Source organism: Notolabrus celidotus, chromosome 19 (assembly GCF_009762535.1).
Source record: "Notolabrus celidotus isolate fNotCel1 chromosome 19, fNotCel1.pri, whole genome shotgun sequence".
Taxonomy (NCBI): Eukaryota; Metazoa; Chordata; class Actinopteri; order Labriformes; family Labridae; genus Notolabrus; species Notolabrus celidotus.
The window spans coordinates 15,277,425-15,303,730 of NC_048290.1; the positions used below are offsets into that span (position 1 = coordinate 15,277,425).

The following is a 26,306-nucleotide window of genomic DNA, read 5'->3' on the forward strand; positions in this document are numbered from 1 at the left end:
ATTGAGTTATTTTGTGCTTGAGCAAACTTTGATATTGATGTGGTTTCTTTTTGTGGATCTTTGTGATACTTTGTGAAAAAAAGTAATAATCCCACTGACAAAAATCGACACCATCCCTGGATGTTCTCAAGATTAGGATCATGTTTTTCATCCCGCTCTAGTTTGTCCTGCAGCAGCTCATGAGGAAATCAAACACTAGATGGCACTGTGACATATTTTTTCAATATTTAATGTGTGTGAGTAATCCATACATTATCAAAATGACAGAAATTGAATATGAATGAAAGTGGACACTGAAGGAACTGCATTTTTTAGCACTCTTGCATTGGCTTCATTTTTAAAAACTGGAGGTTGCAGCTTGGATTTACTGCATGCCTCGCTCGTCACGTCTCAATTAAAGGAATATAGATCTTTGCTGCCATCTGCTGGCTGGCGGTGTATATTGCATCATGGCTCACAATTATTTCAAACTCTTTGCTCATCTCTCTTGTATTGAAATGGACAGCTTTTATTTTATGTCAAATCTTCCTTTATGTCAGTAATGGTCTGCTTGTGGAAATTGGTACAGATAGGAGTGCTTAAAAGCTGTAATTTCATAGTAAAGAAGTGAGAAGTGTCAATCATCTGCATTTAAAAAGAGTGATTACTTTCAGGTTTTGCAGAATAAATAAGATGTTGAGTGTGACGGCATTGAGGAGCTTTAGTAGGATCATCCAGACACACACGGGCCTTCATTTTCAATCTCAAACTGATAACTTGTGCATTTTAAGGCAGCCATCGAGCAGAGGTCCATGCTGCGTGTCCTCTGGGTCCGGGTCAGCTTCACACAGAACATGTGCTCCTCACTCCTGAGGCAGTCACGCGCTGCCTTACACTCACACTTCTTGGATGCTGAGGACAGATATGATACAGAGAGTGAGTGTGGCAAATGAATGCACTAAACCCTTCAAGCTGAGTTTAGAGATGGCTTCAAGTAAACTCACCTGAGCAGGTCTCCCACTCATAACAGGTGTCTATATCGCAGGGCTCCTTAACAGAGCTCTTGGCGGCCATTTTGGCTCTGAACTTAGCCCACTCCAGTTTAGCTGGGTCCACTTCGTCACACGAGCCGTCACTGACGAAGAACAGGGGATCTCCGTGGCATCCACCAGCGTGGAAGGAGCAGAGGGACATTGGCACGATGACGTCCACGTCCAGGTTAAATACACAGAGATTCTCTGGATGTGCACTAAACACGTGCACACACACAAACACAAATGATTAATGTGTCGAACCCAGCTTTTATGTACTAGAACCCCAATATACTGTATAAAATGTCATAAACATGATGATAAACCTGTAAGTAATGTGTTTGTTATGTTTTTAAGTGCTTCAAATATCGCCATATTTTAAAAATGACACATTTATGAGGGATTAAAAACGTACAGGCAGCTCTCCCGTTGGATGCAGACACATTGAGAGTTTTGTCGTTTCTCTCCTGGACCACACTGACCATCAGGGACAAACGGCTCCTCTGCAAGCAGGACAAACATAGACACAAGAGACTTACTTCCTGTTTACGATTAACAGAACATTGCTCATACAACAAATGAGCTCTACTTGGGTTTATATCCTCCACTGCTCGGGTCTAACAGCCAGCACTTGTTCGTCTGGGAATGCATGAACCGTAATGTATTGATGAACTGTACCATCAGTGCAGCGGAGGTCTGCGGGTAGAGAGGGAACCCAAGTGAGAGTGCTGCTGCACTTGTAGAAGCCTGATGGTACAGGTAGCAGGCTCGGGTCATTACAGTTCAGACCCACTGATTCCCCCACTCTGTACTCGTCTTTGGTGGGGAACAGCGTCATGCCATCAGGGATCTCAGGAGGAAGGCACAGTCTCCCTGAATGAGGACAGAGTTTAAGATTCTGTGGATTAAGTCTTTTTATTTTTATGAATTCCTCTGGAGAAACAAACTTACTGATGCAGGTTCCTTTTGGTTGACTCCACGTCCCATCAGGGAGACAGTTGATGTACTGAAAACCGTCCAACTGAAACCCAGTGAAGCACTGGAACTCCTCGTCCTCACCAAATGCATAGTACTGCTTTGCTTTCTGCAAGAGGAGGGAATCAAGAAAAACAAGAAAGATGAGAAAGGATACAAAAATAATCCTCCTGGGATCCTTTCAAGGTCATGTTCGGTCTCAGCAGATGTGTGTCTAACATGAGTCTGGTCCTGCTGGAGGTTTCTGCCTGTTAAAGGAAGTTTTTCCACGCCACTGTAACTAGCTAAATACTGTGAGGTGCAATTCTCATGGTGGATTGAGGTGGGGTAAGACTGAGTCTTATCCTGTCTTGGTGTTGGGTCTCTGTTCATAATTTGTCCTTGTCACTGTAACTTGTGCTCTGCTCATGGTGGATTAAGATGAGATCAGACTGAGTCCTGTCTGTAAGAGGGGACAGGATCTTATCCTGTCTTGATGTTGGGTCTTTGTCAATAATAGAACATAGAGGATGGTCTAGACCTGCTCTGTTTAGAAAGAGTCTGAGTATAATATTTGTTGGGATCTAGCGCTTTATAACTAAAGATTGATTGAAGTTGGTCGACGTTATACCCACAATCTCTGAGCCAGGTTGTGTTGTGACTAAATAACTTAATAACTAAAATAACTAATATTTATTTGTAACTAACTTTTAAATGCACTTTAAAGTTTTCTTAATATCTTGTTTTAAATATGTGTATGTTTATAAACTTTGAGTTCCTTATGTTTGAATTCCCAAGAGCAGCAGAGTCGGTCTTTACCCTGAGGAAGCTGTTGGCCGGCCTCTGTGGTCTCAGACAGCCCTGCTCACCCGGAGGCAGCTCGTCCCTCCAGCCCACGGTGAAGTCATCATCGTTATCACAGGTCTCCTGTCTGCATGCAAAATCACAGACCAGAACATTCGGTATCCCAAAGTTATATATAACTGTATCAGGAGAAATTACGATGAAGGGATTTCATATATTGAATGTTTGCAGCAGGGGCCAATCATATCAGTCAGAAATACTGCTATGGTGGAGATAATTTAACATTTCAAAGACAAAATATCTAATTTGATGAAAAGTGTTAAGAAAAAATGTTCACCTCCAGTTACTTTTAAATTGCTTTAAGAGAATGAAAACTGAGTTTCCAGACTTTCTTGCCTGTGATAGCCAAACTGGGGCACTGACTCTTTTGTAGGGGTGACCGGGCGCGGTAAACATTAGAGGCTTATCCTAAACCTGGCAGAGTAATCTCCACTAACCAGGTCTACTTTAACATCTAATATAGGCTTAGACTGCCGGGGGAACTGGTGCACTGACACACTGGGATCCTATCTCACCCCCTTTCCTCATCACTTACTTTAACTCTACCTGTCCCATTAAAGTCACTAACCATAGACCTTTCTGGAGTCCCTGAGCTCCCTTGTCTCGTAGGTTCCTCTGAGCTGCCGTAGACGTCCTCCTGCTGTGGACGTTCCAGACTCCAGCTGACACGGACGTGCTTGACTCCAGCTGCAACAGCTTCTACTACTTATCTCATCACTATCACCGCTCCCTCTCTCTCTTATTTTCCTCTATCCCTCTTTCCAGACCATACTCAGTTGAGACAGATAGCTGTTTAACATGAGTCTGGTTCTGCTCGAGGTTTCTGCCTGTTAAAGGAAGTTTTTCCTCGCCACTGTAACTAGCTAAATACTGCGAGGTGCAATGCTCATGGTGGATTAAGGTGGGGTAAGACTGAGTCTTACCCTGTCTTGGTGCTGGGTCTCTGTTCATAATTTGACATAGAGTGGTCTAGACCTGCTCTTTTTGTAAAAGCGTCTTGAGATAATGTTTGATGTGATTTGATATAAAAGAATCCATGAGATCTGATATGCTTGTTTATAAACATAAAACTTAAGGACTCCAGAAATGATGTTTTTCCAAGTCTCCATTTAAAGCACCAACAACAGAAAATGTTCCAATATGAAAAGCAAAGAAGCGTCTAACAGTGTGTTAGAAGCTCCGCCACCTCTGTTTAAGGTGAAGTTGTTCCTACTTTTCAAAGATAGAGATGTGACACGGCTCCTCCTGTCTGTCTGGACCTGGGCAGGGTTTTCCTCCTCTCAGGGGGGCGGGGTTGTCACACCTCCTCGTTCGGTGTCTCCTCATTATACCTCCACAGCTACTCCATGCACCCCAGCAGCTCCAGTAGCCGTCCACTCCCTCTGTGGAAGAAAACAAGCACCAACATAATGAGCACACACATAACCAAACATTGTTGGATTAAGTACTCTAGTATGGACATCTTGACTTAAAAGTGTTAAGCAGTTTTCATAGATTGCTGGCGACGCACTCTAGTGATAGATTTGCAAGTTTTAGGGATGCCCCTCGCAGGTTTGAAGCTTCATTTAGAGGAAAGGTAAGGGCAAATCTAAATCAATGATTCACCGTCTCAGGAGCATAAAAATGATGGATTAAGTTTAGAAAAATGAAAAGGTTTCATAGTTTGCAGATGTCTTCAAATATCTGAGGAACTCTTCATCTCTGCTGCAGACCCATCATGAGTCTGTGGTCCTTCTTATTCTTTTGACTCAACACTCAGCAGCAGTTTTTCCATTTTCAAACTTCAACATGAATCAGACTCTGGTCCTCAGCAGTCCTGCTGTACCTGAATTAAAGTCCGGAGCTCTTGTCTCACAGTTTTCTCCAAACGTGCCGGTTTGACAAATACAGTTACACTCTGTGCCGGCGAGAACTGGCCTGGCGTTGTTCGGACAGGGAGCACACTTGCAAGCGTCAAACTCCTCCAGGTACTGCAGCAGAGCCTTCCTCAGGTGCCTCCTCTTTGTCACCGCACATGGGATCCCCCGAACCAGGTCTACGATGGGAAGCAGCTGGGCAGACACACAGAAAGACACATGTTTAGCATTACGAACATGTATTCTTTCATTTCTGCACTTCCTCTGTGTATGAATACACCTTGTATTCAACCACAGCCGGGTTCTCAAGCACAGATTTGGCCCAGTTCTTGTAGGATGTTTTGTCCGGAGCCGGTCCCTGCCTCTCCCAGGCCAGAGCTGCTGCCTCTCTGGTTCTTCCTCCTTTCACCATGGAGAAAGACTTCTCTGCTGACTTAACGTACGAGCCTGGAACAAAGACATCTGTGAATAATGACAGCAAATAAAATATTACTAAAAACCAAAAGAAACAAAAACAGAAGCAACCTTCATATTTCTGGGTCATCCTGTTGTCCCTGCATCGGTTTGAGCTGCTGTACTGAGAGTAGAGGATGATTGTCCAACCCACCTCTCGGCTCAGGCAGCCAGTGACATGCTCTTCTGTTTCACCTGAGGAAGAGTGCAGCACAAAGTACAGAATCACAGGAACTGATGATGCACATATCACGCTCTGAATCTCAACAGGGAATTAAATGTATTCTAAATCTGTTAATCCTTAGATGTTCACTCCTTTTAGGTTTGTAGCACTCAAGCAGTTTGTAAACTTTAAAACCAAAAGTTTGTAAAACCAAATTATTTCCCCTGAACAACATCCACTCCTGTGCACCTGATTTGATCTGACACAAACCAGACTCAGTTTGTGATAAGCTGCTTTAAGCAAACGATTGCTGCCCTACAAGTGAATTCGAAATGAATCCCAGAAGTCCTGTTTCAGTATTTAAGTGTTTGGTCAAATTTTCAGTCGCTGTTGTACCTGAACTCTTGAGCTCCTCTCGACTGTACTGGTACCACAGGTCATAGTGGCCTCCTAGGACCCCGGAGCTGTAGTAGTGTGTCCCAAAGCGCTGGAAGATCTCCCTGTAGAGGGCATAGTTGTACTCTAGAGGGAGAGCGTGGAGGAACTGGAGGAAAGGCTGTGACAGGACGAGGTCCTCTGGGTCCTTCAGTTTAAACGTGGATATGGGCAGGACCTGGCTCACTCTGATAAATCTGGAGTCCTGGAGAAGGAAGGACAAGAGGGGAGAATCAAGAATCAAGAAGAATCAAGAAAGCTTTATTGCCAAGTGGGCTCGCACAAACAAGGAATTTGACATGGTGAAAGGAACACTGGTACTTGACAACAAGACAGTAAGGACAATAAATATAGAAACCTAAAATCTAAAGGTATAGAAGTACTTTTAAAGACATGAATACGTTAAATTAAGCCAGAGTGTAGATGAATATAATAATAAAATATGTTATGGATTGAATTACAATATTGCACATGGTTATTGAGGTATTGCACCAGAAATCAAGTATTGCACATGTATGTGATCTGTCACAGGAGTCTTTAGTGGTTTACAGTGTGATTGATCATGAGGGATATGGCCTGAGAGATGCCGGGATGTTCTGGTGCTCAGAGCTCTGAAGCACCGGCCCCTCTCCCCCAGGCCAAAGAGGTGGTGACCCGGGTGAGAGGGGCCTGTGAGGATTTTCCCTGCCCTTTCCTCATCCTGGAGGAGTACAGGTCCTGGAGGGAGGGCAGGGGGATGCAGATGATCCTCTCTGCAGTCCTGACTGTCCATTGCAGTCTCCTCATGTCTGATTTGATAGCAGAACCGAGCCAGACATTGAGGGAAGAGCACAGGACAGACTCAATGACTGCAGAGTAGAACTGTTTCAGCAGCTCCTGTGGCAGGTTGAACTTCTTCAGATGGCGGAGGAAGTACAGTCTCTGCTGGGCCTTTTTCACCACAGAGTCTATATGGGTCTCCCACTTCAGGTCCTGGGAGATGATAGGGGGGTTCCTCCTAAAATCCACTGTCATCTGAACTGAGCATGAGAAAGGAAGGATGGAAGGAAGAAGGGCTAAAAGGGGGACATTTAGTCTGGCCTACACTTCTTTATTTACCTGCTCTGGCTGGAGGGTTACAGGATGCACTTTGTGAATGAAGAGCCTAACAAGTATGCCACTACATTTGTGTGTTTGTGTGGAAGCTGTTGCTTCAGCCCATAAGCTCCCTTTACCGAGCCTTTTGCAGGTTAATAGATGAATGGGTCAAACTTTAAAATCTTATCAATCAAATCTTTCTCAAATGGTGGTTTCTATCACTTTACTTCTTTTATTTTCTTATATTTTTTTGGCCTTTTTGCCTTTATTTGATACAACAGCTGATAAGGGACAGGAAATATGGGGAATATAGAGTGGGGAAGACATGAAGGAAGTGGTCGACCAGCTGGGAATTGAACCGGCGACCCCCGGTCGAGGACTTGTGGCCTCTGTATGTGGGGCGCTTAGACCGCTAGGCCACCAGCGCCCCAGTTTCTATCACTTTAAGTTAGTTCTCATTCTACTTATTTATGCCAACACATAAACACTCTGAGATGTTAAGTTGTTATTATTATTATGACTACAGTCAATGTTTGAGCCCCTCACCTTTTTCTTTGAAGCTTCAAAAACATCTCTCTTGGAGCTAGAGCGTGACGAAGACCCCGTGCTAATGTAAAAGATGACGAATAGCAGGCCTTGATCATTATCAGAGGAGTGTGCTGATGAAGATGAGGTCTTGAAATCGATCGGCTCAGAGGTGACGGCCTTGGGCTCGATGCTGAAGTCCTCTATAACTGCAGCCTGTATAGACACAAACACTTTCGTTAAACAAGGTCTACAATCAGTCTGTAGTCTTACATGTTTTCTGTCTTTGCGTCAAGATTTCAAACTTGTTTGAATTCTGTTCCCAAAGCTGTAATTTGATACTACCTTGATGTTCAGGCTCTCAAAGTTGTAAGGGACTCGGTGGTAGAGCAGCGTGCTGGGAGGCCTCCTGATGTTGCAAGACCCCCCCATAAACATGTTGTCCAGCACTGCTCCTCTCGACTCCTCGCCAATCGCATCAAACCTTCCAACAGACATTTTTATTTTCAATCAGAGATACTTTAGAATATTATTTTTAATACCACAATATATTAAATTCATATGATCATGTTAAAAAATGTACATGTCGTATTGTTAGACTTTTATTCTATCGAGCATCAGCCTTAAAAATCCAGAGTTGGCCGATTCCTAAAAACGACAAATGTATTTTTGCAGCAAACAAATAATAAATTAAAATCAATGAACAGCATTTTGCAGAAAGATTTTTGATTTATAAGACAGGGAAAACTGAAGCTGTAAACTCAGCAGTGACATTTTGACCTCAGCTTACCCGTTCCCCACGAGGTCCGCCCCAGGGGCCACTCTCTTCTCTACAGGACACACGATTTTGTAGTCGACACAATCTCTCTCATCAGAGTTATCTACACAGTCGTTCTGTCTGTTGCATGTCAGTGTGGAGTTGATGCAGCGACCTGCAGCAGAAAGGAGGTTTTGTAGATTACATCAAGGGCCAGAGACTGAAATACTTTTTTTTGTTGACTGATCTGGACTAAATGTGACAATAAGGCAAAGAAAAGAAAAATAACAACATGTCTCAAAGGTTTTCAGATTTGTTTCCCTCTCCTCTGTTAAAATACAACTTACCATTATCACACTTGAAGTCATCTCTGCAGTCTATGGGTGCTAGCTTGCACTCTTTGGAGGGGAAACAAGGCCTCTCCTCTGACAGATCCTCGCTGCAGGCCGATCCACCAAACTGGGACGGCCTCACAACGGACCGTGTCCGAAACTGGAGGAAACAAAACAAATCATTAAAGCTGTGATTGTGTCTAAAAAAAGAATAATATTAATCATTATAAACGGAGTGACCTTAAATCAAAGCGGGCCCCTTTAAAGACAGTTGTTAGAAATAGACAGGAGCAGATGGAGAAAAGCAGAAGTAGAAGGAAAGGTTAATTTTCTTGTGAAATCCCAGAAATTTAGCAAGTAGTTGTACCAATATGTTCCAATGCTCCATTATCTTGGACTGAGCTACAAGGTCATCTTAAACTAGACTATTGTTTTGGCATCAAGGATTACAAAAACAGGATTAAGGACTTTTTGTCAGCTGTATGCACAGGTCATGTTTAATATTGCTGATTCATAGTTTGTGCTCGTCTGATTTTTGTATTTTTTTTGTGACACTTTTTATGATGCTGTCTCTTCTAGGACTCTGTTATAAAATGTTCTTCAATGCATGGTAAAATAAAGGTATGTGCAGGTCGCAGTATCGCCTCTGGTCATGTCTTATAATTACAGACAGAGTAGGGAGAGCAAACACTTTGCTGAAGCTGAAGTTCAGATACTTATCCAAAAAAAAAGAAAACAGAAGTGGTTCAGCAAACTGAAGTAGTCAAGGATCTGTACTCAAAAATACACCAGAGTGAGTTCATGCACGCTCAAAGACTTCAGAATAAGAATTCAGACATTGCAGTGTTGGAGGATGAATCTGGAGTTTTATGTCTTGCCTGTTTCTTGGCGCAGGGCGAGCAGTCAGACCAAGCTCCAAACTCTGTGAGGCGGCAGTTTATCGGACAGGCCTGCTCATTGCAAGCTCTCCTGTCATATTTTTCACACAGCTGACTGCAGCTGCTTCTCCAGTAATATTCATCACGCTGAAACGTCCTGTCAAGAACAACGAAAATCACTTCTGTAAACAGAAACTTTTAGCATCTCATCTCAACTCAACTTAACTTTATTTATATAGCACCTTTCATACATAAAAACATGCAGCCCAAAGTGCTTCACTAAATAACAGAGAGACAGAAAACAACAGCAATGGTAAAATTATAAAAGGCATGATTATAAATAAAATACTTACAAATAAAATAAAATCAATACAGTAAATTGATAAAATAAGTAATAGTGGAAAGAAAAGTTAAAATAAGGTAGCGTTAACAAGATCATATGAATACAAGAAATAAATAATTAACTAAGATAAATAAATGTTAAAGCAATGATTAAAATAATAATGCAGTCCAGGGCTAAAAATAAATTACTCCAAATTGAAAGCTAGATTAAAAAGTTAAGTCTTAAGTTTACTTTTCAAAAACACCTAGAGAGCTCATCGTTCTGATATCCAGAGGCAGAGAGTTTAAAGGTTAGGGGCATAAAAACAGAAGCTCTCTCTCTTTGTGAAACACACAAGGAACATTTAAAAAAGGAAGCATTCGAGGAGCTCAGTGATTGAGCTGGAACATAACATGACAGGAGATCAGTGATTTATGGAGGAGCAAGGCTGTTAGGAGCTTTAAAACAAGTAAAGGGACTTTAAAATCAATTCTAACAGAAACAGGGAGCCAGTGCAGAGTTTTAAGAAGATGGGTTATGTGATCAGTTTTTTTTTTCTTCATGTTAAGACTGTGGCAGCAGTGTTCTGAACAAGCTGCAGTTTCTGAGAGACTTCTACATGTTAGGGATTTTATATTTCACAACAATGACAGAGAATAGCAGAGAAAGTACGCTATGATTAGAACATTTGACCACTTCTGAAGCTCATAGAAGTTCAAATCCACAAAAATCCACAACACAAAATGATATTTCTGGTGTCGTCTCACCGTTGTCTGTGCTGAACTCCATAGTTGCAGGTCCTGGTGCAGGAAGACCAAGATCCCCAGGGGTACCGGTCACAGAAACAGGCCAGCCCAGCAGAAATGCAGCTGAGGAGGTGAAGCAGAAGAACCAACCAGCTGGAGGGAGCCATGGAGGGATCGAGCTGGTTTCACCTCTGAAGACGTGTTCCTGTGCTCTGTTGGGTAAATACAGTGAATGAGTCATTTATTTCATTTTCAGTGTTTGGATATTTATACCAACAATCTATTGATAATCAAAATGATCCCTGACTGAATAATTCAACATAAAAGTAGCATCATTCTCTACAGAAGATCATCATCAACCACATTATTTATGCATACAAAATACCTCAAAAAGGCCCGGCTGGGTTCATGTTAGTTTCAGCACATCATTTAATAAGAAAACGAATGAAAGAAGGACACAAGCAACAAGCAAATATCTGCTGTTTTGAGCTCAAGTGGTTTTTATGCAACAATTAATTTTCAGTCCACATGCCAAATATAAATAAATCTGACTCACCGTGAACACTGGCGTCCTCTTCAGCTGATTAAAGCATATAATGATGTTGCTCCTGTGTTAGCCTGCAGATATTTTTAGTTAGGATCCTCTCTCTCTCTCAGGCAGAACTGAGATATGTGTCTCACTTATCAGCAGCTATTTAAATCCTCCTCTTCTAATTTTGCGTTGGAAATTTTTCACTTGCATTGCTCAATCTGTGTCAAAAATAAAAACAACTTTCTCTTCAGAATATTCAGAAAGCAGCAGCAAAAAAGGTTCTTACGCAACACTGCTGTCTCTCAGTGTTACGGGAAGTAAGGAGCCGTGGAGTTTCCCGGCTGCAGAGACATAAACCAGATGTTCTGTGTTGAGACACTTTAAGATACGGAGGGGAGAAAGTGTACTTTCTTTTCACTCGTTCTCCAGCCATGCAAGGTTTTGCACAATCAAGCTCCAAACACAAAAACACTCGAGGGAATTCAGCCAAACTGCAACAAATGTGTGATCACTGAGTGTTGCTCAATGAATGGTTCAACATTTTGACATAAAATGCAATTACTGAACTGAGTATTATTCTGTTTGGTGAGCAACGACTTACCTCACAGGGAAAATACAAACAAACTGAGGTGAAACATGGATTGAACCACTGCACTTTATCATATTATTTTAGCCTGTACATATTAGTCATGCCTATTTGTTGTTTCTTTGTATTTATAGCTAAGGTTATTGTTATTATATTTTTATTTTATTTTTATTGTAGTTCTTATTCTTATTCCTATTCTTATGCCTTGTACAAAGAGAGCACAGTTTACTAAAGTCAAATTCCTTGTGTGTTCAAGCATACTTGGCGAATAAAGCTGATTCTGATTCTGATTCTGATTCTGATTCTGATTCTGAATTCTGAATTGACGTGACGTGTGTGATCAGGCTGTCCCTACTCTTGGTTTCAGAATCAAGAATGTATCACAGCGGGGTAATAATGAAAGTTCAATGACTCTTGGTCCTAGTGTTTGTTCCATCTCTGTCTGCTTTTCCTCCTCTTTACTGCTGATCTGCAGGAGTTGCATCTGGCCTTACCATCAAATAAATAATTAAACAAAGTCTTCTTCCAAAACCTGCTCTGACACTGGAACTGTTCTGACCAAAAACTATACTTTTGAGTAACCCTAATGATACAACAGTTTTTGAGACCTCTACATCATCAGTGTGATATATTTGTTCAGTAAAAACCTGATGTATACAATCAGATACATGCAGTGCACAGATAATCCACCAGGTGTGAGTAATTCATGCTCCAGAGGGACGTCACTTGAGACATCCAAAATGTCAGCTGTGGATCAGAGACCCACTCGAGGGTTTTCAGGGATATTTTTACCAATTTTGAAAAAGTTTGGATGAAAAAAAACTTTCAAATTGTTCCTGAAACTTCAAGAGGAATAGTTACTGGATTAATGCAATGTAAAACTAATTGATATTTCATAACTTCCTTTATAGTCAAGTCATGTTGAAAATGTGTGTATCAGAATTGATACAGCAGGTATATAAGGACATTTATTTGTTTTTATTAAATGTCATACATTATGCATTCCACAAAGCAACATACAGTCTTTTTATTATTTAAGAACATGTTTAAATGACATAATGAGGTATGATTAGAGTAGAAATTGAGAGATTTATAACACCTTGTATTTTTATATATGCAACCTGCTGTATCATGATGATTGAGGACTAGTTGAATGTTGCCATGGCTCCCTAGTAAATAATTGTCTTTTGCTCATTGATTTCCACAAAAAAATGTAACAATTCAGAGAAGAAATATACAATAAATTAGTTTTTTGCTGTGTAGTAGATACAGAATATGTATGACATTGTCGTGCAATATGGAAAACAATAATTTCAAGGTTTGCAATTACTTTGGGAAAAAATTGAAGGAAACTCAAAGTTTAATAGGCTAAAATTTTGTTTTTATATGTTTTAGTTTGTTTGAATAAGAAGAAACTGTGAGCAAAAAAAATCCACCAAAATACCTGAAGTATCAAATATGATACAAATTAAAACTCATATATGAAAATTGATATTTAATTTCTTTTTTTTAATTATTTGTCAGAAGGCCCAATAAACACTCCATTTTCAAAGAATTAGAATTTTCTGGCAGTTATTTAATGGTTCAGGCTTTACAGGGGTAAAATGTCCCCTAACTCTGTGTCTGGATCTCAGAGAAACAGCACCATCTACTGCTAAAAACACACACAGGAAGCTGGTGTGTGTCTCCAGGAGACTTGAAGTGGCCTCTTTCAGATTCTCACTGTGCTTCACGAACCAAGCAGAGGAGTGCTGCAGATGTAAGGACACACTATCCCCTCTCACTGTGATGCTTTATTATAGATTTATTCACACTTTGCCATTATCTAAACTTCTAAGGGTCAATGTAGCTCTTCTTTTTCAGCATTGTGTACACATTTTGAGTTGAGGCGCAACCAGAGATAGAGATACTGTGTGTGTCTTGTTTTTTTTCTCTTTTTCATTTTTGGGGCAGGAAGTTGGTGCGCTACAGAGAAGCATCTCTGTTCTCACCCTGAGGAAATCTTTTGAGGGGGAAACCTCAGAAACCACGGAGCAGTGTGACGAGCAGACCGAGTACGAAGATAAAGAGACAATAGTGTGTGAAAGTAAACCTTTTAAAAACATTTGGAAACACATACACTACCAATCAAAATGTTGGACACACCTTCTCATTCACGTTTTTTATTTATTTTAATTATTTTCCACATTGTAGATTAATACTGAAGACATCAAAACTATGAAATAATCAGGTTTTGCCATAATCTGGATTACAACAGTAGTCAAATAGGTCTATCCCTTGTGTACTAACCCTACCTCTGAACAACACAACTGATGGTCTCAAACACATTAAGAAGGTAAGTCATTCTACAAATAAACTCTTGACAAGGCTCATGTTAATTAGAAACCATTCCAGGAGACCACTTCATGAAGCAGACTGAGAGAATACCAAAGTGTGCAAAGCTGTCATGAAGGAAAAAGGGGGCTACTTTACAGAATCTAAAATATAAAACATATTCTGCTTTGTTTAACACTTTTTTGTTCATTAAATAATTCCATATATGTTCTTTCATAGTTTTGATGTCTTTGGTATTAATCTACAGTGTTACAAATAAATGAAATAAATACAAACCCTTGAATGAGAAGGTTTTTACAAACTTTTGACTGGTAGTGTATGTCGACACAAATATCGACCGACTTCAAGAACAAGATGTGACTCAAGAGGATGTTTTTTGTAAAGTCACTTTTCAGCTCAGAGAAGTTTCCAATTTAAAGTCATAACACAGTTTGATTCTTCTTAGTTTGGTCAGAACAATTTTGCCTTAAACTTCAGCTGACAAGAGTCTATCAGAGTCATTTTGTCAACATCTTTCCATAATTAGTGGAGCTTTGATTTTTGACATTGCTTTTATTCTTGTACTCGCTCATCACAAAATCATTCATGTTTTATTTTTCATTGTTTTCGAACAAAAACAACACAACAAATATCTCATTGAGTTACAGAGACATACATTCAATTATCATCTTTCTGTGTCATCATATGGTAAGGGATGAGAAAACTGAAGATAATTATTCCAAAGATAAGTGACAGGATGTTCAGTGTCATGGCCGTCTTTGATGCATCCCTGGCTTCATCCATTTGTCCTTGTGATTTTGCTTTTTGTACCTTCAAAAGTGAAAATAAGTTTCAATCAAATTGCAAGAAATCTACAAAATGTCCATTTGTGGAAAAACCTTGGTCCAGTTTTATCTCAAAAGGAGACACTTTGATGTTTGTTAAAAGTTTCCTACCTTTCTGGAGTAGTGAAGGGCAGCAACCCCCAGTGGAAAACAGCAGAAAAATGCATTCAAGTAGGACCACACAATGTAGGATGGAGCCTCGCCGTCATCCATTCTGCCTCTCTGTCTCAGCTCAAGTAGATGGGAGCGTCACGTTGCTGGCCAAAGTCTGGATGTAATGAGTGATGGGGCTTACAACTTCAAGCCTTTTATTCTTCATGGGTGGGGTCTAACGGGTGTTTAACACTGACAGCCGTATAAGAAACCACGTATGAAAGTGAGAAACCCAGTGTGAGACTGGATGGAAATGGGGTCATTTGAACATTTGTGTTTAATTCAGCTTCAGTTAGTTTTCCCTGAACATCTCAAAACATCTTCATTCACAATATTTAACGCCTTCCACTTCATCAGGTGTGAGTTCAACTGAGTCCATTCTCTTGGTACATTTGTGATGCATGTCAAACTTTCATCAAACAGACATACACTACCAGTGGAAAGTTTGGAAACACCTTCTCATTCAAGGGTTTGTATTTATTTTAATTATTTGAAACAGTATTTCAGAAATTGCTGATCTACTGATATTTTCATGCACAACCATCTCTAGGATTTACAGAGAATGGTCCGAAAAGGAGAAAATATCCAGTGAGCGGCAGCTGTGTGGACGAAAACAAAGCCTTGTTGATGTGAGAGGTCAGAGGAGAATGGGCGGACTGGTTCAAGATGATAGAAAGGCAACAGTAACTCAAATAACTACTCGTTACAAACAAGGAATGCAGAATACCATCTCTGAACAAACCTTGAAGAAGATGGGCTGCAGCAGCGTATGGTGCCACTCCTGTCAGCTTAGAACAGGAAACTGAGGCTACAGTTCACACAGGCTCAACAAACTGGACAATAGAAGATTGGAAAAACGTTGCCTGGTCTGACGAGTCTCGATTTCAGCTGCAACATTCAGACCGTCGGGTCAGAATTTGGCGTAAACAACATGAAAGCATGGATCCATCCTTCCTCGTATCAACGGTTCAGGCTGCTGGTGGTGTGATGGTGTGGGGGGTATTTTCTTGGCACACTTTGGGCCCCTTAGTACCAATTGAGCATCGTTTAAATGCCACAGCCTACCTGAGTATTATTGCTGACCATGTCCGTCCCTTTATGACCCCAGTGTACCCGGTATCTTCTGTTGACTACTTCCAGCAGGATAATGCTCCATGTCACAAAGCTTACATCATCTCAAACTGGTTTCTTCAACACTACAATGAGTTCACTGTACTCCAATGGCCTCCACAGTCACCAGATCTCAAACCAACAAAGCTCCTTTGGGATGTGGTGGAACGGGAGACTCACATCATAGATGTGCAGCCGACAAATCTGGACCAAAATCTCTGAGGAATGTTTCTAACACCTTTTAGAAGGAAGGTGTTTCTAAATGTTGAAACTGAGACATTAAATTGTTTTATGAAAAATATGTGCTCTTTTTTTTTTAGGTTGGAAAATTAAAAACAAAAAGGAAACACCTCAAACCCTCAAACCTCAGACCTTGAAAGCTGAACTAGGTCAGTTTGCAACAGGTCGTTGGCAGCATGAGGGTAGAGAGCTGGTGCAGAGACCTTTAAAGGGACAGGTGCTCAAAGTTAAAAGGAGGCACATGCAAATACTACTATGAGCTGATTTAAATAAAATAAAATAAAACTACTTTCATTTACAATGTTACAATGTTACAATGTCATTTAGCAGACGCTTTTATCCAAAGCCACAACAAGAACAAGAACAACCCAAGCAAAGTTTTAGACAAAAGGAAACAAGATCAGTAAGAGTAACAAAGTGCTTCAAATCCATTTGGGTGCAGGTGCTGCCAAGCAGTGTAAAGGTAATGCACATAAGTAAGTAAGGAATTTATTTTCTTTTCTTTTTAAAAAAAAATAAAATAAGGAACATCTACAATGAAGCAACCAAACCATCTAAGACCTTCCATTATCATCAACAACAATTAACTAAAAGACGACAAGTTTATCCTGACCGTCTCCTCAAATGTGAACACACACACACACCTTTAGAAGGGATGTGTTGTTGTTAGCACAGCTGTTCTAATTTATTTAATTATTTAAATGTTATAAAGAAGCAAAGATCATATGTTGAATGAAGTTGACCTGTAGTTGAATCTTAGTTTTCATCTTAGTGGAAACTTTACGGGAAGTTTTTCATGAGAAAGGCACAACAGATTCTTCAGTATTTAGGTCACGTAGCTTCATCTGAAGGTCTGAAAGAACCCTGAGGTTTGTGTGGGTGAAAGGTGCTCGATGCTACACTTTCGGGAAGAGATGTGAACTGTTGACACTGCAGAGAAAAAAAAAATCTTCTCTGTTGACAGCAGGCAAAGTTGCACTTCATCAGATACAACAATGGACTAACTGGAAGAGATTTTTGTATCATGCGTTATCACAAGCTATGAAGTTAATTAGATGATGCTAATGAGGCAAATTATTATATAACAAAAAAAAAGAAGAAGAAAACAAAAAGAGCGACATAAGAATCAAAACAGAAAGAGAGACCTTAAAGGTGAAAAAGTCAAAACTATAAGTTTATGTCAGCTAATCTAAAGGATGGAAGGACTGCCAATGTGTTATTATTATATATTTTGCATCATTGCACATCTTTTTAATAATCACGGTGTTGTTATCTCTTTTCAGATGTTCAAATGTGTAGCACCGCAGCGGTGAATCAGTCTGTGTGCAGCGTTTTAAATCAATTGCAGTTTATGTTGTTGCTGGTTTTTGAAACCAGAATAAAGTACATTACAGTTGTGAAGTCTGGAAGAGATGAATGCATGGATGACTTTTTGTAAGTTGGCAGTAAGGAAAGCAAAAGCCGGATTGGAGTCGACTGTCTCGACTGAGCTCAACGGGACACTCCGGTGTCTAAGTGAAGCTGTCACTCACATCTATGTCATGGTTTCAGAACACAGTGGTGCAGCAGTGCAGCTTTTATTTGAATAATCTAAAGTCAAGATCATGAAGTCATTTCACTGCATTCATTTGATTCCCAAATCAAATTTTGAAATGAAAAATAATGTTAGAGTTTCAAACACGCAATTAAAAATTAACAGTGGTTGACAGTAACGGAGTAAATGTTCTTAAGTACAGTTTTTGAGTATGTGTTCTTTACTTGTGTGTTATTTTTGGGGAGAACTTATCCCTTTTACTACATTTGAAAGACAAATATCATCTTTTTGACTCCTCTACATTTCTATCAGTGCTCTAGTTACTCACTACTTTAGCTTTGAAGTCAGCTGATGAGTTTTCTTTTCTGAGATCAGATCCCAAAGACAGTAAACTGTTGGTGTACTTGTGTTTGGTTTGTCTCAGTGGTGTAGCCGGACCTCGGTTGAGTGTAGCTCAAACGTTCTTCAGATCAGTCCGTTCATTTAGTCATAGTGATGATGGCTATGACTGAGAAGGATGATGATTCTCTACCTGAGCACCACGGCCATATTTTAAACCCACGTTTGAGGTTTTGAAATAAAGAGTGATTGTTTGTATTGTTGTGAATCTCTGATCTGTTTACCACACAAACTTCATCACAGCCTACAAAACATCACCTAACATGAGAAAGCATGTGGAGTAGCTAACACACTGCTTTGATTCCAGATGAACATTTGAAACTTGTCTGTGCTTGTAGTAACTTAGTTTATATTTCATGGTAGACTTTTTAGATATAAAATCATGTTTTCTAGATAAACAGAACGGAGCAGAATGTACACCCATGCATTCTTGACTGCACTCACACTTTGTGAAAATAAGTTTAGAGATATTTTAAAAAGTACTTTGAATACATCAGTATTTTTAAAAGTAAGTACTCCAGGACTTTAACTCAAGTCATAATCTGACTGAACAACTTTCACTTGTATTGGAGTAATGTTTGACCAGGAGGATCTATACTTCGACTGAAGTAATGAAGAAGTGTTCTTTGTCAATCACTGGAAATGAATGATTGAAATTCAGCAATGTCACGGTCCTCAGAGAGAGTGCATCGTTTTGTTCAGGTTTATTACTCTGAGCTATAGAAACAAGCAGGTGTTCAGTCTCCCTGAAAGTTCAAACACTTATTATATGGCTTTAAAAAAAACATTGGACTGTGTTTCAGCAAAGGAAGTGTTACACCGTAATTTTGTTTTTTACTAAGGCCGCAAAAGTGTCTTGATTTCAGTGAGTGTGAGTCAATTGAACAGGTGTATCTAATAAAGTGGCCGGTGAGTGTATCTGTGAGAGGGTGTCAGATTCTAGTCTTTTAAAAGTTATGCAAAGTTTGGAACAGAGAAGGAAGAATTAACATTTTTGTATAAAATTTTATTCACATTATAAAATGTTCTATCTGTACAAAGGTGTAGCTCTTGATTCTCTACAACGCTGGACACACCAACTACACGTCTCACTCAGAGTCAAATACATGCCCAAACAAAGAACTTAGTAAACTAGACATCACCACTTTGTGTTACGGCAAGAAAACAAAAATTTTCACCAACACCAATTTACAGATAATATTGCACTTACATTCAATGGGGGATGGCTCGGGAGGATGAGTGTTAGTGTAGATTTTCTGATTCTGCTGTTTCTGTACATTCAAGTCTTTGAGAAAGAAGACTGAATCTGGAAGTTAAAAATGTCTCTTTCCGTGCAGACTGTAACGTTTGATTTGGATATGCATGTATTTTTGGTTAAACACAGTTTCAAATTCAATATCAATCGCTGCAGCTCGAGTACTCACTAGAACTAGGAAGAGAGCACATCTCTCCAGTGTTAGCTTCCTTACACTGGCTCCCCATAAAGTCTAGAATAGAATTTAAAATCCTTCTTCTGACCTACAAAACTCTTAATGATCAGGCACCTCTGTAGCTTAAAGAGCTTATAGTGCCCTATTACCCCTCTAGAACACTACGCTCCCAACATGCAGGCCTGCTCATCGTACCTAAAGTACCTAAAAGTAGTATGGGAGGTAGAACCTTCAGTTATCAGGCCCCTCTCCTTTGGAATCATCTACCAGTCAGGGCCCGGGAGGCAGACACCCTCTACTCTTAAAAGTAGGCTTAAAACTTTCCTTTTTGATAAAGCTTATAGTTAGAGCTGGATCAGGCTTGGACCAGCTCTTAGCTATGCTGCTTAGTTATGCTGCTATAGGCTTAGACTGCCGGGGGAACTGACACACTGGGATCTTATCTCACCCCCTTCCCCCCAACCCCCCATCACTTACTTTAACTCTCCCTGTCCCATTAAAGTTACTAACCATAGACCTTTCTGGAGTCCCTGAGCTCCCTTGTCTCGTAGGTTCCTCTGAGCTGCCGTAGACGTCATGCTGCTGTGGACGTTCCAGACTCCAGCGGCACATACAGATGCCACAGTCCTCATCCCAGAGGTCACCTGAATGTCTTCCCCCACTCTCTACTCCTAACATTTCCTGTATCTCTTCAGCTACCCTCCCAAATAAAGGCAAAAAAACCCCAAAATAAATAAATCATTTAAAAAAAAGGAAAACTTTTTGCAGCTTTTATTAATCTGTAATATAATTTAGATCTTTACACTCAACAGCTGAATACTTTAAAAATAATTTCTATAGAAAAAGCCAGCTTTAATGTTTCTTACATGTAAGTAATGTAATAGTGAGGATAGTTGAGGTGTCACACCGCACAGGTATGTAGAGGCTCACCTGGCAAGAGCTTCTACTGCATGAAAACATCCGGAGGGTGTTAGAACTGAAACATCTCACACTGTGAAACATTCAAACATGGAGTGACAGAAGCACAGTGAGACAGCTTCAAACTCAAAATGCCAGTGCATAGCCTGAATATTTACATGTTTATACTCTTTGATTACATGAAGTGGCACAAAGCAGAAGTATCAGGAGGGGAAATACTGCAAGGACGGAAAGAAAGAAATGCAGAGATGTCTAGAAACAGGTCACAGATACTAGAAGTTTACAATTTTCGATATGGTGGAAAAAACACTTGCAGCTAAACAAAGAAAAAAATGAACTTAGAGTGATGAATTCCTTTTTTTATTTACATCAAAAATATACTGAATGAATGTCCTTCCCTTTTTGTGTTGACTGCAGTGTTCACCTTCAGACTCAGCCGGACACCATGCAGCAGAGTCCGGGGAAGCGTCTCTTCCTCTGCCGGATCAGCGGGTGTGGAGTCAGGTTCAACAAGCTGCTGTCATCTGGAACAAACACACGGTTCAAAATGAAGCGATCACCACACAAAGACAAAATCCAATGAATGAAGTTAATCTTGTTCCAGATGATTCTGCAAACACAGCCTTCCATCTCCTTCCAGCACTTCCCTGTCTTGTTGCTGTCGATGCTTCTACTCTAAAACATCAAGAATGGGAAAACTTCTGAAAGTATAAAAAGGTTTCACAACCAAAAAAAGAACATTTTGATCCCTGTAGTTCTCTGGTTTTTAATTTATTTGCAAATTGTGGCTTCATAAGCGATTTCAAACAGCCTACTCCTCTTCAAAGATTGTGTTCATCTGTTGCTCAGTCTAAACGTTGCTTCATTTGAATTGTATGCAGCTAGTTTAATGATTGATAGTCACTGTCTGATGCAAACGTGTACAGCACTGTTACATGTTGTCCTGTTGTGTCTGCTTGTGTCTTTCTTAACATTTCCTTATTGCTGCTTCCTGATTGTCTTGCTCCGTGTATTTTATGTCCATGGACACTTTCTCAAAGACTGTCATGTCATCTCTTGTTGTAGCTTTTAGTCATTTTTAATCGTATGGTGCTATTTGTTCTTTTCTTTTCTTTTCTTTTTGTGTGTGTTTTGGTTTCTCCTCTCCCTTTTTTATTCTCATTTTATTTTTTTGTTTAATCTTGATCTTTTTAGGGAGCTCTTTTAACATCTGGCAAACGATTGTGGATGTAAACTAGCCTTTTGGCTAATTCTGGCATATTTACAAAGTGTTAATTAATATGTGTAGTCCTTTTAAATAAAAACATATATATATAAATAAATTATGGCGTGCCATCTCTGCAAAAAAGTGCCAAATGTATTTAGCTTTTCACCTTCATGTGAAATTGGCACTATATAAAGATGATTTATTTATTGATTTATTGATCCAATAATTGTCCTTACTTCTTATCTCATCACTTCAGATTAGAGCCTGACAGCAGGACAATATTATTATCAGCAGCTATGAGGCTATCAAAGATATCTACTGCCACAGGTTTTCCAGTATGTGTCCAAAAGAAAGTTTTGTCTTCTCTTATACATTTCCGTTTGTGCAAAGCAGTATCTTCAAAGAGCCATATGTACGGTGGCGCTGAAGTGCAAATCACAATGGCAACTCACAAAACACATCAACAAATCAGATGGCCTGACTGTGCCTACCTTTTCCGGTTTGGTTAATGTTGTTATGTTTTCTGATTTGTTGTTGTGATTTCCGATTTGCCGTTGTGATTTGCACTTCAGGGCCACCGTACATATGTGTTGTATGCCATACCATGATTAACATTCCCTGCAGCTGTCAGTGTGTCAGTATGAAGAGTAGTCGCACGTGTAGAATTGCCTCAAAACTGTTGCATTATGAACTGAATTTGAAGAACTGAATCTATCAAAGAAAGTAGGTACCTTGGGTTTTCAGCGGCAACGGCATTGTATCCCTGAGTTTGCTGAGAAGGTTTCGCATCTCTCGCATGTCTCTGTGAGGAAAAGGAGAGGCAGATTTGTGTAAAACAAAATTCAGCTGATGTTGCATCGCTACAGCGTGTCAGAGCAGCAGTTGTACCTCTCTATATTATCAATATCAGTTCCAACCAGCCACTGCTCCTGCAGGAAGTCGATGGGCGAGGAGGACCGCTCTTCTAGGATGGGGACGTCAGAGCTTTCATCAATCCTAAAGTCCAACTTTGGCTCCGAGTCCGTTCCTTCAGATCCAGACAGAGACAGAAAATACGGACAATGAAAACTCAGACACATTTAAAACATCTTTGAAATGATTTTAACCTAGAAAAGAAAATCCAGAGCTCACTTCACAATGTTTTAAAATGTCAGCATGACACTCATTTTTGAATCTTGTTTTGAAATGATGCGTGTCTTTTTTTAAATTATAATATTACTTTATGAAAATAGAAATTCAGTACAGTTAGCATCAGAACATATCTTTCTTTTTACATAAATATTGACGGACAGAATCGTTCCTCTCTTAGAAAGCCATGAGTGAGTCTACATGCACGAACCAGAACCCTAACCCTGCAGCAGCTTACTGAGTTCAGTGATAATCACTGAGACCTGCTACTCTTGTTGAGACATATCAAACTGTTTCCTTCACGTTTGAAGGATTGTAAATAGTCTTCATGATATTTTTGGAACTACAATATTATTTTCTAACTGATGGGCAGATTTTTTTATGTTATTTGTATAAAAATGAACCAAACTGCATGCTCACAGTTTGTATCGTGGTCGTTTATTCACTTACAGCACAGACTCTTAAATTGAAGAAGACTGTGCTTGTTTACTTTTCATTCAATGTCCTCCATCTGACTCTGTTTAAGAATGTTTCAAATACGATGAATAAAGATGAATTTAACATTTGTTATTATTCAAACTGGCTTTTAAGGATCATGGAGGACTAATTTCTCCATGTCTTCTTGTCTTGAGAACATGTGTCAGTGTTATTATTGAGTGGTAGTACTTTTTCTGTGCAGCTGCAGCACCCCCAGCAGGCACATGGACTTCAGCATCTCTGTTACGAACATCTCCAGGCAGCACTGCAGCTGGATGAAGAGCCGACAGATCTCAGGGTGGATCTCTCCGTCCTCTGGACTGCAGAGCGAAGAAGAGGAGGAGGGACAGAGGTAGGATGAAAGGAGGAAGGGAAATAAAGAGGTAAAGATCAAAAACATAGCATGACAACGTTCAAAACTAGGACTCAAATTGTAGTTTCTGTACATTTAACCCTTTGTTAATTCATGCAATACAATACACAAATGACTGAATAAAGATTGTACTCCAACACGGTATTGTCTTTCTTAAAGTACTAATTTCTAATAATTTCATCCAAGAGTTTTCTGAATGAAATTGAAGTCAGTATATTTTCTATCAACATTTTATGAACAAGTTATCGCTTAAAAATCCACCAGGTTCCCTTTCATTGTAACTTTTTCAGAGTGTTGAACCTTATTTTATAGGGACACACAATATTATCTGCATTATATCCATATCAGCTGCTTGGTTTATTCCCATAAATTCCCATGGAGAGTTTCCAACTTTGGAAATTCCCAGAATTTTGCAACCCCAACGACATCAACGAGCTTCCACACGTCAGTCAGTCGTTCAACTAAAATAAGAAATAAAGCAGTTACCGTATCTCTGAAGGTTTAGGACTTGAAAAAGGATAGATCTTCAGAGCCTCACGATAATGGAACAACATACCAACTTCTATCAGAGAGCTCAACACATACCGGTCATTTAGTTTTTGTTTGAAGCAGCGGCTCATAAGCAACCAAATCTGTCAGCACTAAACACATCTCCCCCTGCTGCTGCCACCTTGTGTCGGCACTTTGTCCTGTGTTTGTTAACATACAGTACTGTTGCTTGCTTGTGTTGTCTATTCGTTGTGCTCACCTGTCACTCAGTCTATATGTTGCCTCATTTGAATTGCATGCAGCTAGGTTTGGTAGTCACTGCCAGGTGCAAATATGTACAGCACTGTTAACCGTTGTCCTGATGTGTCTGCATGTGTCTTCTTTAACATTTCCTCATTGCTGCTTCCTGATTGTCTTGCTCCATGTATTTTATGTCCATGGACACTCTCTCAAAGACTGTCATTTCATCTCTTGTTGTAGCTTTTAGTCATTTTTAATTGTATGGTGCTATTTGTACTTTTCTTTTCTTCTCTTTTTTGTTTATTTGTGTTTTGGTTTCTCCTCTACCTTCTTATTTTGATTTTATTATTATTGATAATTTATTATTATTATTATTATATTGTGAATTCTGCTTTATTACATTTATCACTTTGCCTTGATGTAGCATTAACAGCCAATCAGACACTGTAGATGCTTGAAACTAGATGTAGCTTTGAGGAGAATCCCACGATTCACTGGTGTTTGAAAATGATGAAGGGCATCAGAAAGGCTGTCTGCTGCAGCTCAAACCTGTTCCTTTAAGAAGAATCAGCCTTGTTTCGTGCTCACCCTGAAACAGCGATGACGGCCAGGTCCTGGTGTGCAGCCCGGGCCATGGAGCATCCTTTGGTCCGTGTGTGGTGCATCTGAGCCCGCAGAGAAGGGCAGTCTACTGAGATCTCTCCCACCGATATGACCTGCTCCCTGTACAGGGCTACAAGGTTGTTGAATTCCTGCACAGTCTGCAGAAAAACAGCGAACAGGGATGCATGTTGTGAATAAAATATCATCTTTTTAAGGATTTCATGCGTTTTGTCTTCTTTGCGCGTTTGCAGCACCTGCAAGGCGCAGAAACAAAACCTGTGCTTTGGTGCAGAGCTGCAAACACAGTCGGACCTCTTGTCATCAGGAGCAGATTAAGCTCTGTGGGTCGGTACTCACCATCCTGCTACCGTCCACGACGCCCTCCGCGCTCTCCCTGCGCTCCGGCTCCGTCTGCGCCACTTTACTGACAGGGAAGATGATCCCTGCAGATCTGGGGCGCTTCTTCCGCCCGTACGGTGCAGAACACATGCATGCAAACTCAACACCGGATCAGAAGCCAGACGTAGATAGAGGGAAAGATGATGTCCTTTAGTGAAAAACACAAAATAATCCGTTTGGAAGCCGTGGCGTTACAACGACTTCATAAAAGCAGGACTGTCTCGTCAATCCTGGAGCAGGACCGTGTAGTGGGTCGGGCGGACCCCCAGGAGCTCCCAGTGCATCCCAGCTGAGAGGAGAGTCACCTTCAGCCCCTCCTGAAGGCCGAGAGGGAGGCTGCTCCGTCTTCCGCCGCGCGCTCACGTGTGAGGAGGATTCAGTCGGAGCCAACAGCAACACAAATCGTCATCCAGCGACTGATCATTAACTGTTTAGGAGCAGCAGTGGTCCAGACCAGAACCACAGCCCCACACAGTTTAACAACAACCCACCATCACTGGACGATACATCATCTAACACATGGATTTTACAGCAGTGCTGTGTCCCTGTACACTCAGACATGTGCTGCAAGCTGACAGCTGATTCAGATTCACAGCATCTCAGGACTCAGTGCTGATCATGACTGAGGGCTCTCCACACCTTTTCTTGAAGCTGCATTCATTCTTTTGGACACTAGGTGGCACAATAACTGAAAAACAAGCTGACATTCATGCAACTTCAAATCTCCTCACAGTGAAAGAAGGAGGGGGCAGAATATTGCATAAAGTGTAACTACCATACCTGCCAAGATTCTGGAGAATCGTAAAATCAGCCTATACCCAGCAACCCCGTCCATATATGACCCTGAACTGCAGATTAATGCATTCAATCAACGGAAATGGAAGTCAAACAATTTAAATGACTCTTAATTTCAAGGTTTGCAATAAAATATGGCAATGGAAACATACAACATTTAAAA

The 26,306-nt window shown here is 40.3% G+C and overlaps 1 protein-coding gene across 2 annotated transcripts; it reads right to left on the minus strand.

Annotated features, from left to right (window-relative positions):
• Nucleotides 1-203: 203 nt before the first annotated feature.
• On the minus strand, nucleotides 204-25,991 carry c6 (complement component 6). 2 transcript variants are annotated; one of them, XM_034709603.1, is made up of 21 exons: nucleotides 25,307-25,991; nucleotides 24,935-25,107; nucleotides 23,434-23,564; nucleotides 22,528-22,666; nucleotides 10,394-10,525; nucleotides 9,305-9,461; nucleotides 8,442-8,586; nucleotides 8,128-8,269; nucleotides 7,683-7,821; nucleotides 7,359-7,553; nucleotides 5,697-5,940; nucleotides 5,210-5,332; nucleotides 4,965-5,131; nucleotides 4,654-4,879; nucleotides 4,042-4,210; nucleotides 2,784-2,895; nucleotides 1,962-2,094; nucleotides 1,689-1,883; nucleotides 1,426-1,513; nucleotides 984-1,228; nucleotides 204-891 (listed from the first exon to the last, which is right to left on the minus strand). In XM_034709603.1, exons 1-21 carry the CDS (start codon nucleotides 25,436-25,438, stop codon nucleotides 710-712), a joined length of 3,369 nt encoding a protein of 1,122 aa, XP_034565494.1. In that variant the 5' UTR covers nucleotides 25,439-25,991; the 3' UTR covers nucleotides 204-709. The 2 variants fall into 2 exon arrangements, with proteins under 2 accessions (XP_034565494.1, XP_034565493.1); XM_034709602.1 differs by lacking the exons at nucleotides 22,528-22,666; nucleotides 23,434-23,564; nucleotides 24,935-25,107; nucleotides 25,307-25,991 and adding an exon at nucleotides 10,929-11,223 and having other exon boundaries at nucleotides 10,394-10,584.
• Nucleotides 25,992-26,306: the final 315 nt, after the last annotated feature.

Coding starts and splice junctions, on each gene's coding strand:
- c6 (XM_034709603.1), bottom strand. CDS start 25,438: ATGTGTTCTGCACCGTACGGGCGGAAGAAGCGCCCCAGATCTGCAGGG. Junction 5,333..5,696: donor AGAGGAGCTCAAGAGTTCAG/GTACAACAGCGA, acceptor ACTCTTCCTCAG/GTGAAACAGAAGAGCATGTC. Junction 4,880..4,964: donor CGGCTGTGGTTGAATACAAG/GTGTATTCATAC, acceptor GTGTCTGCCCAG/CTGCTTCCCATCGTAGACCT.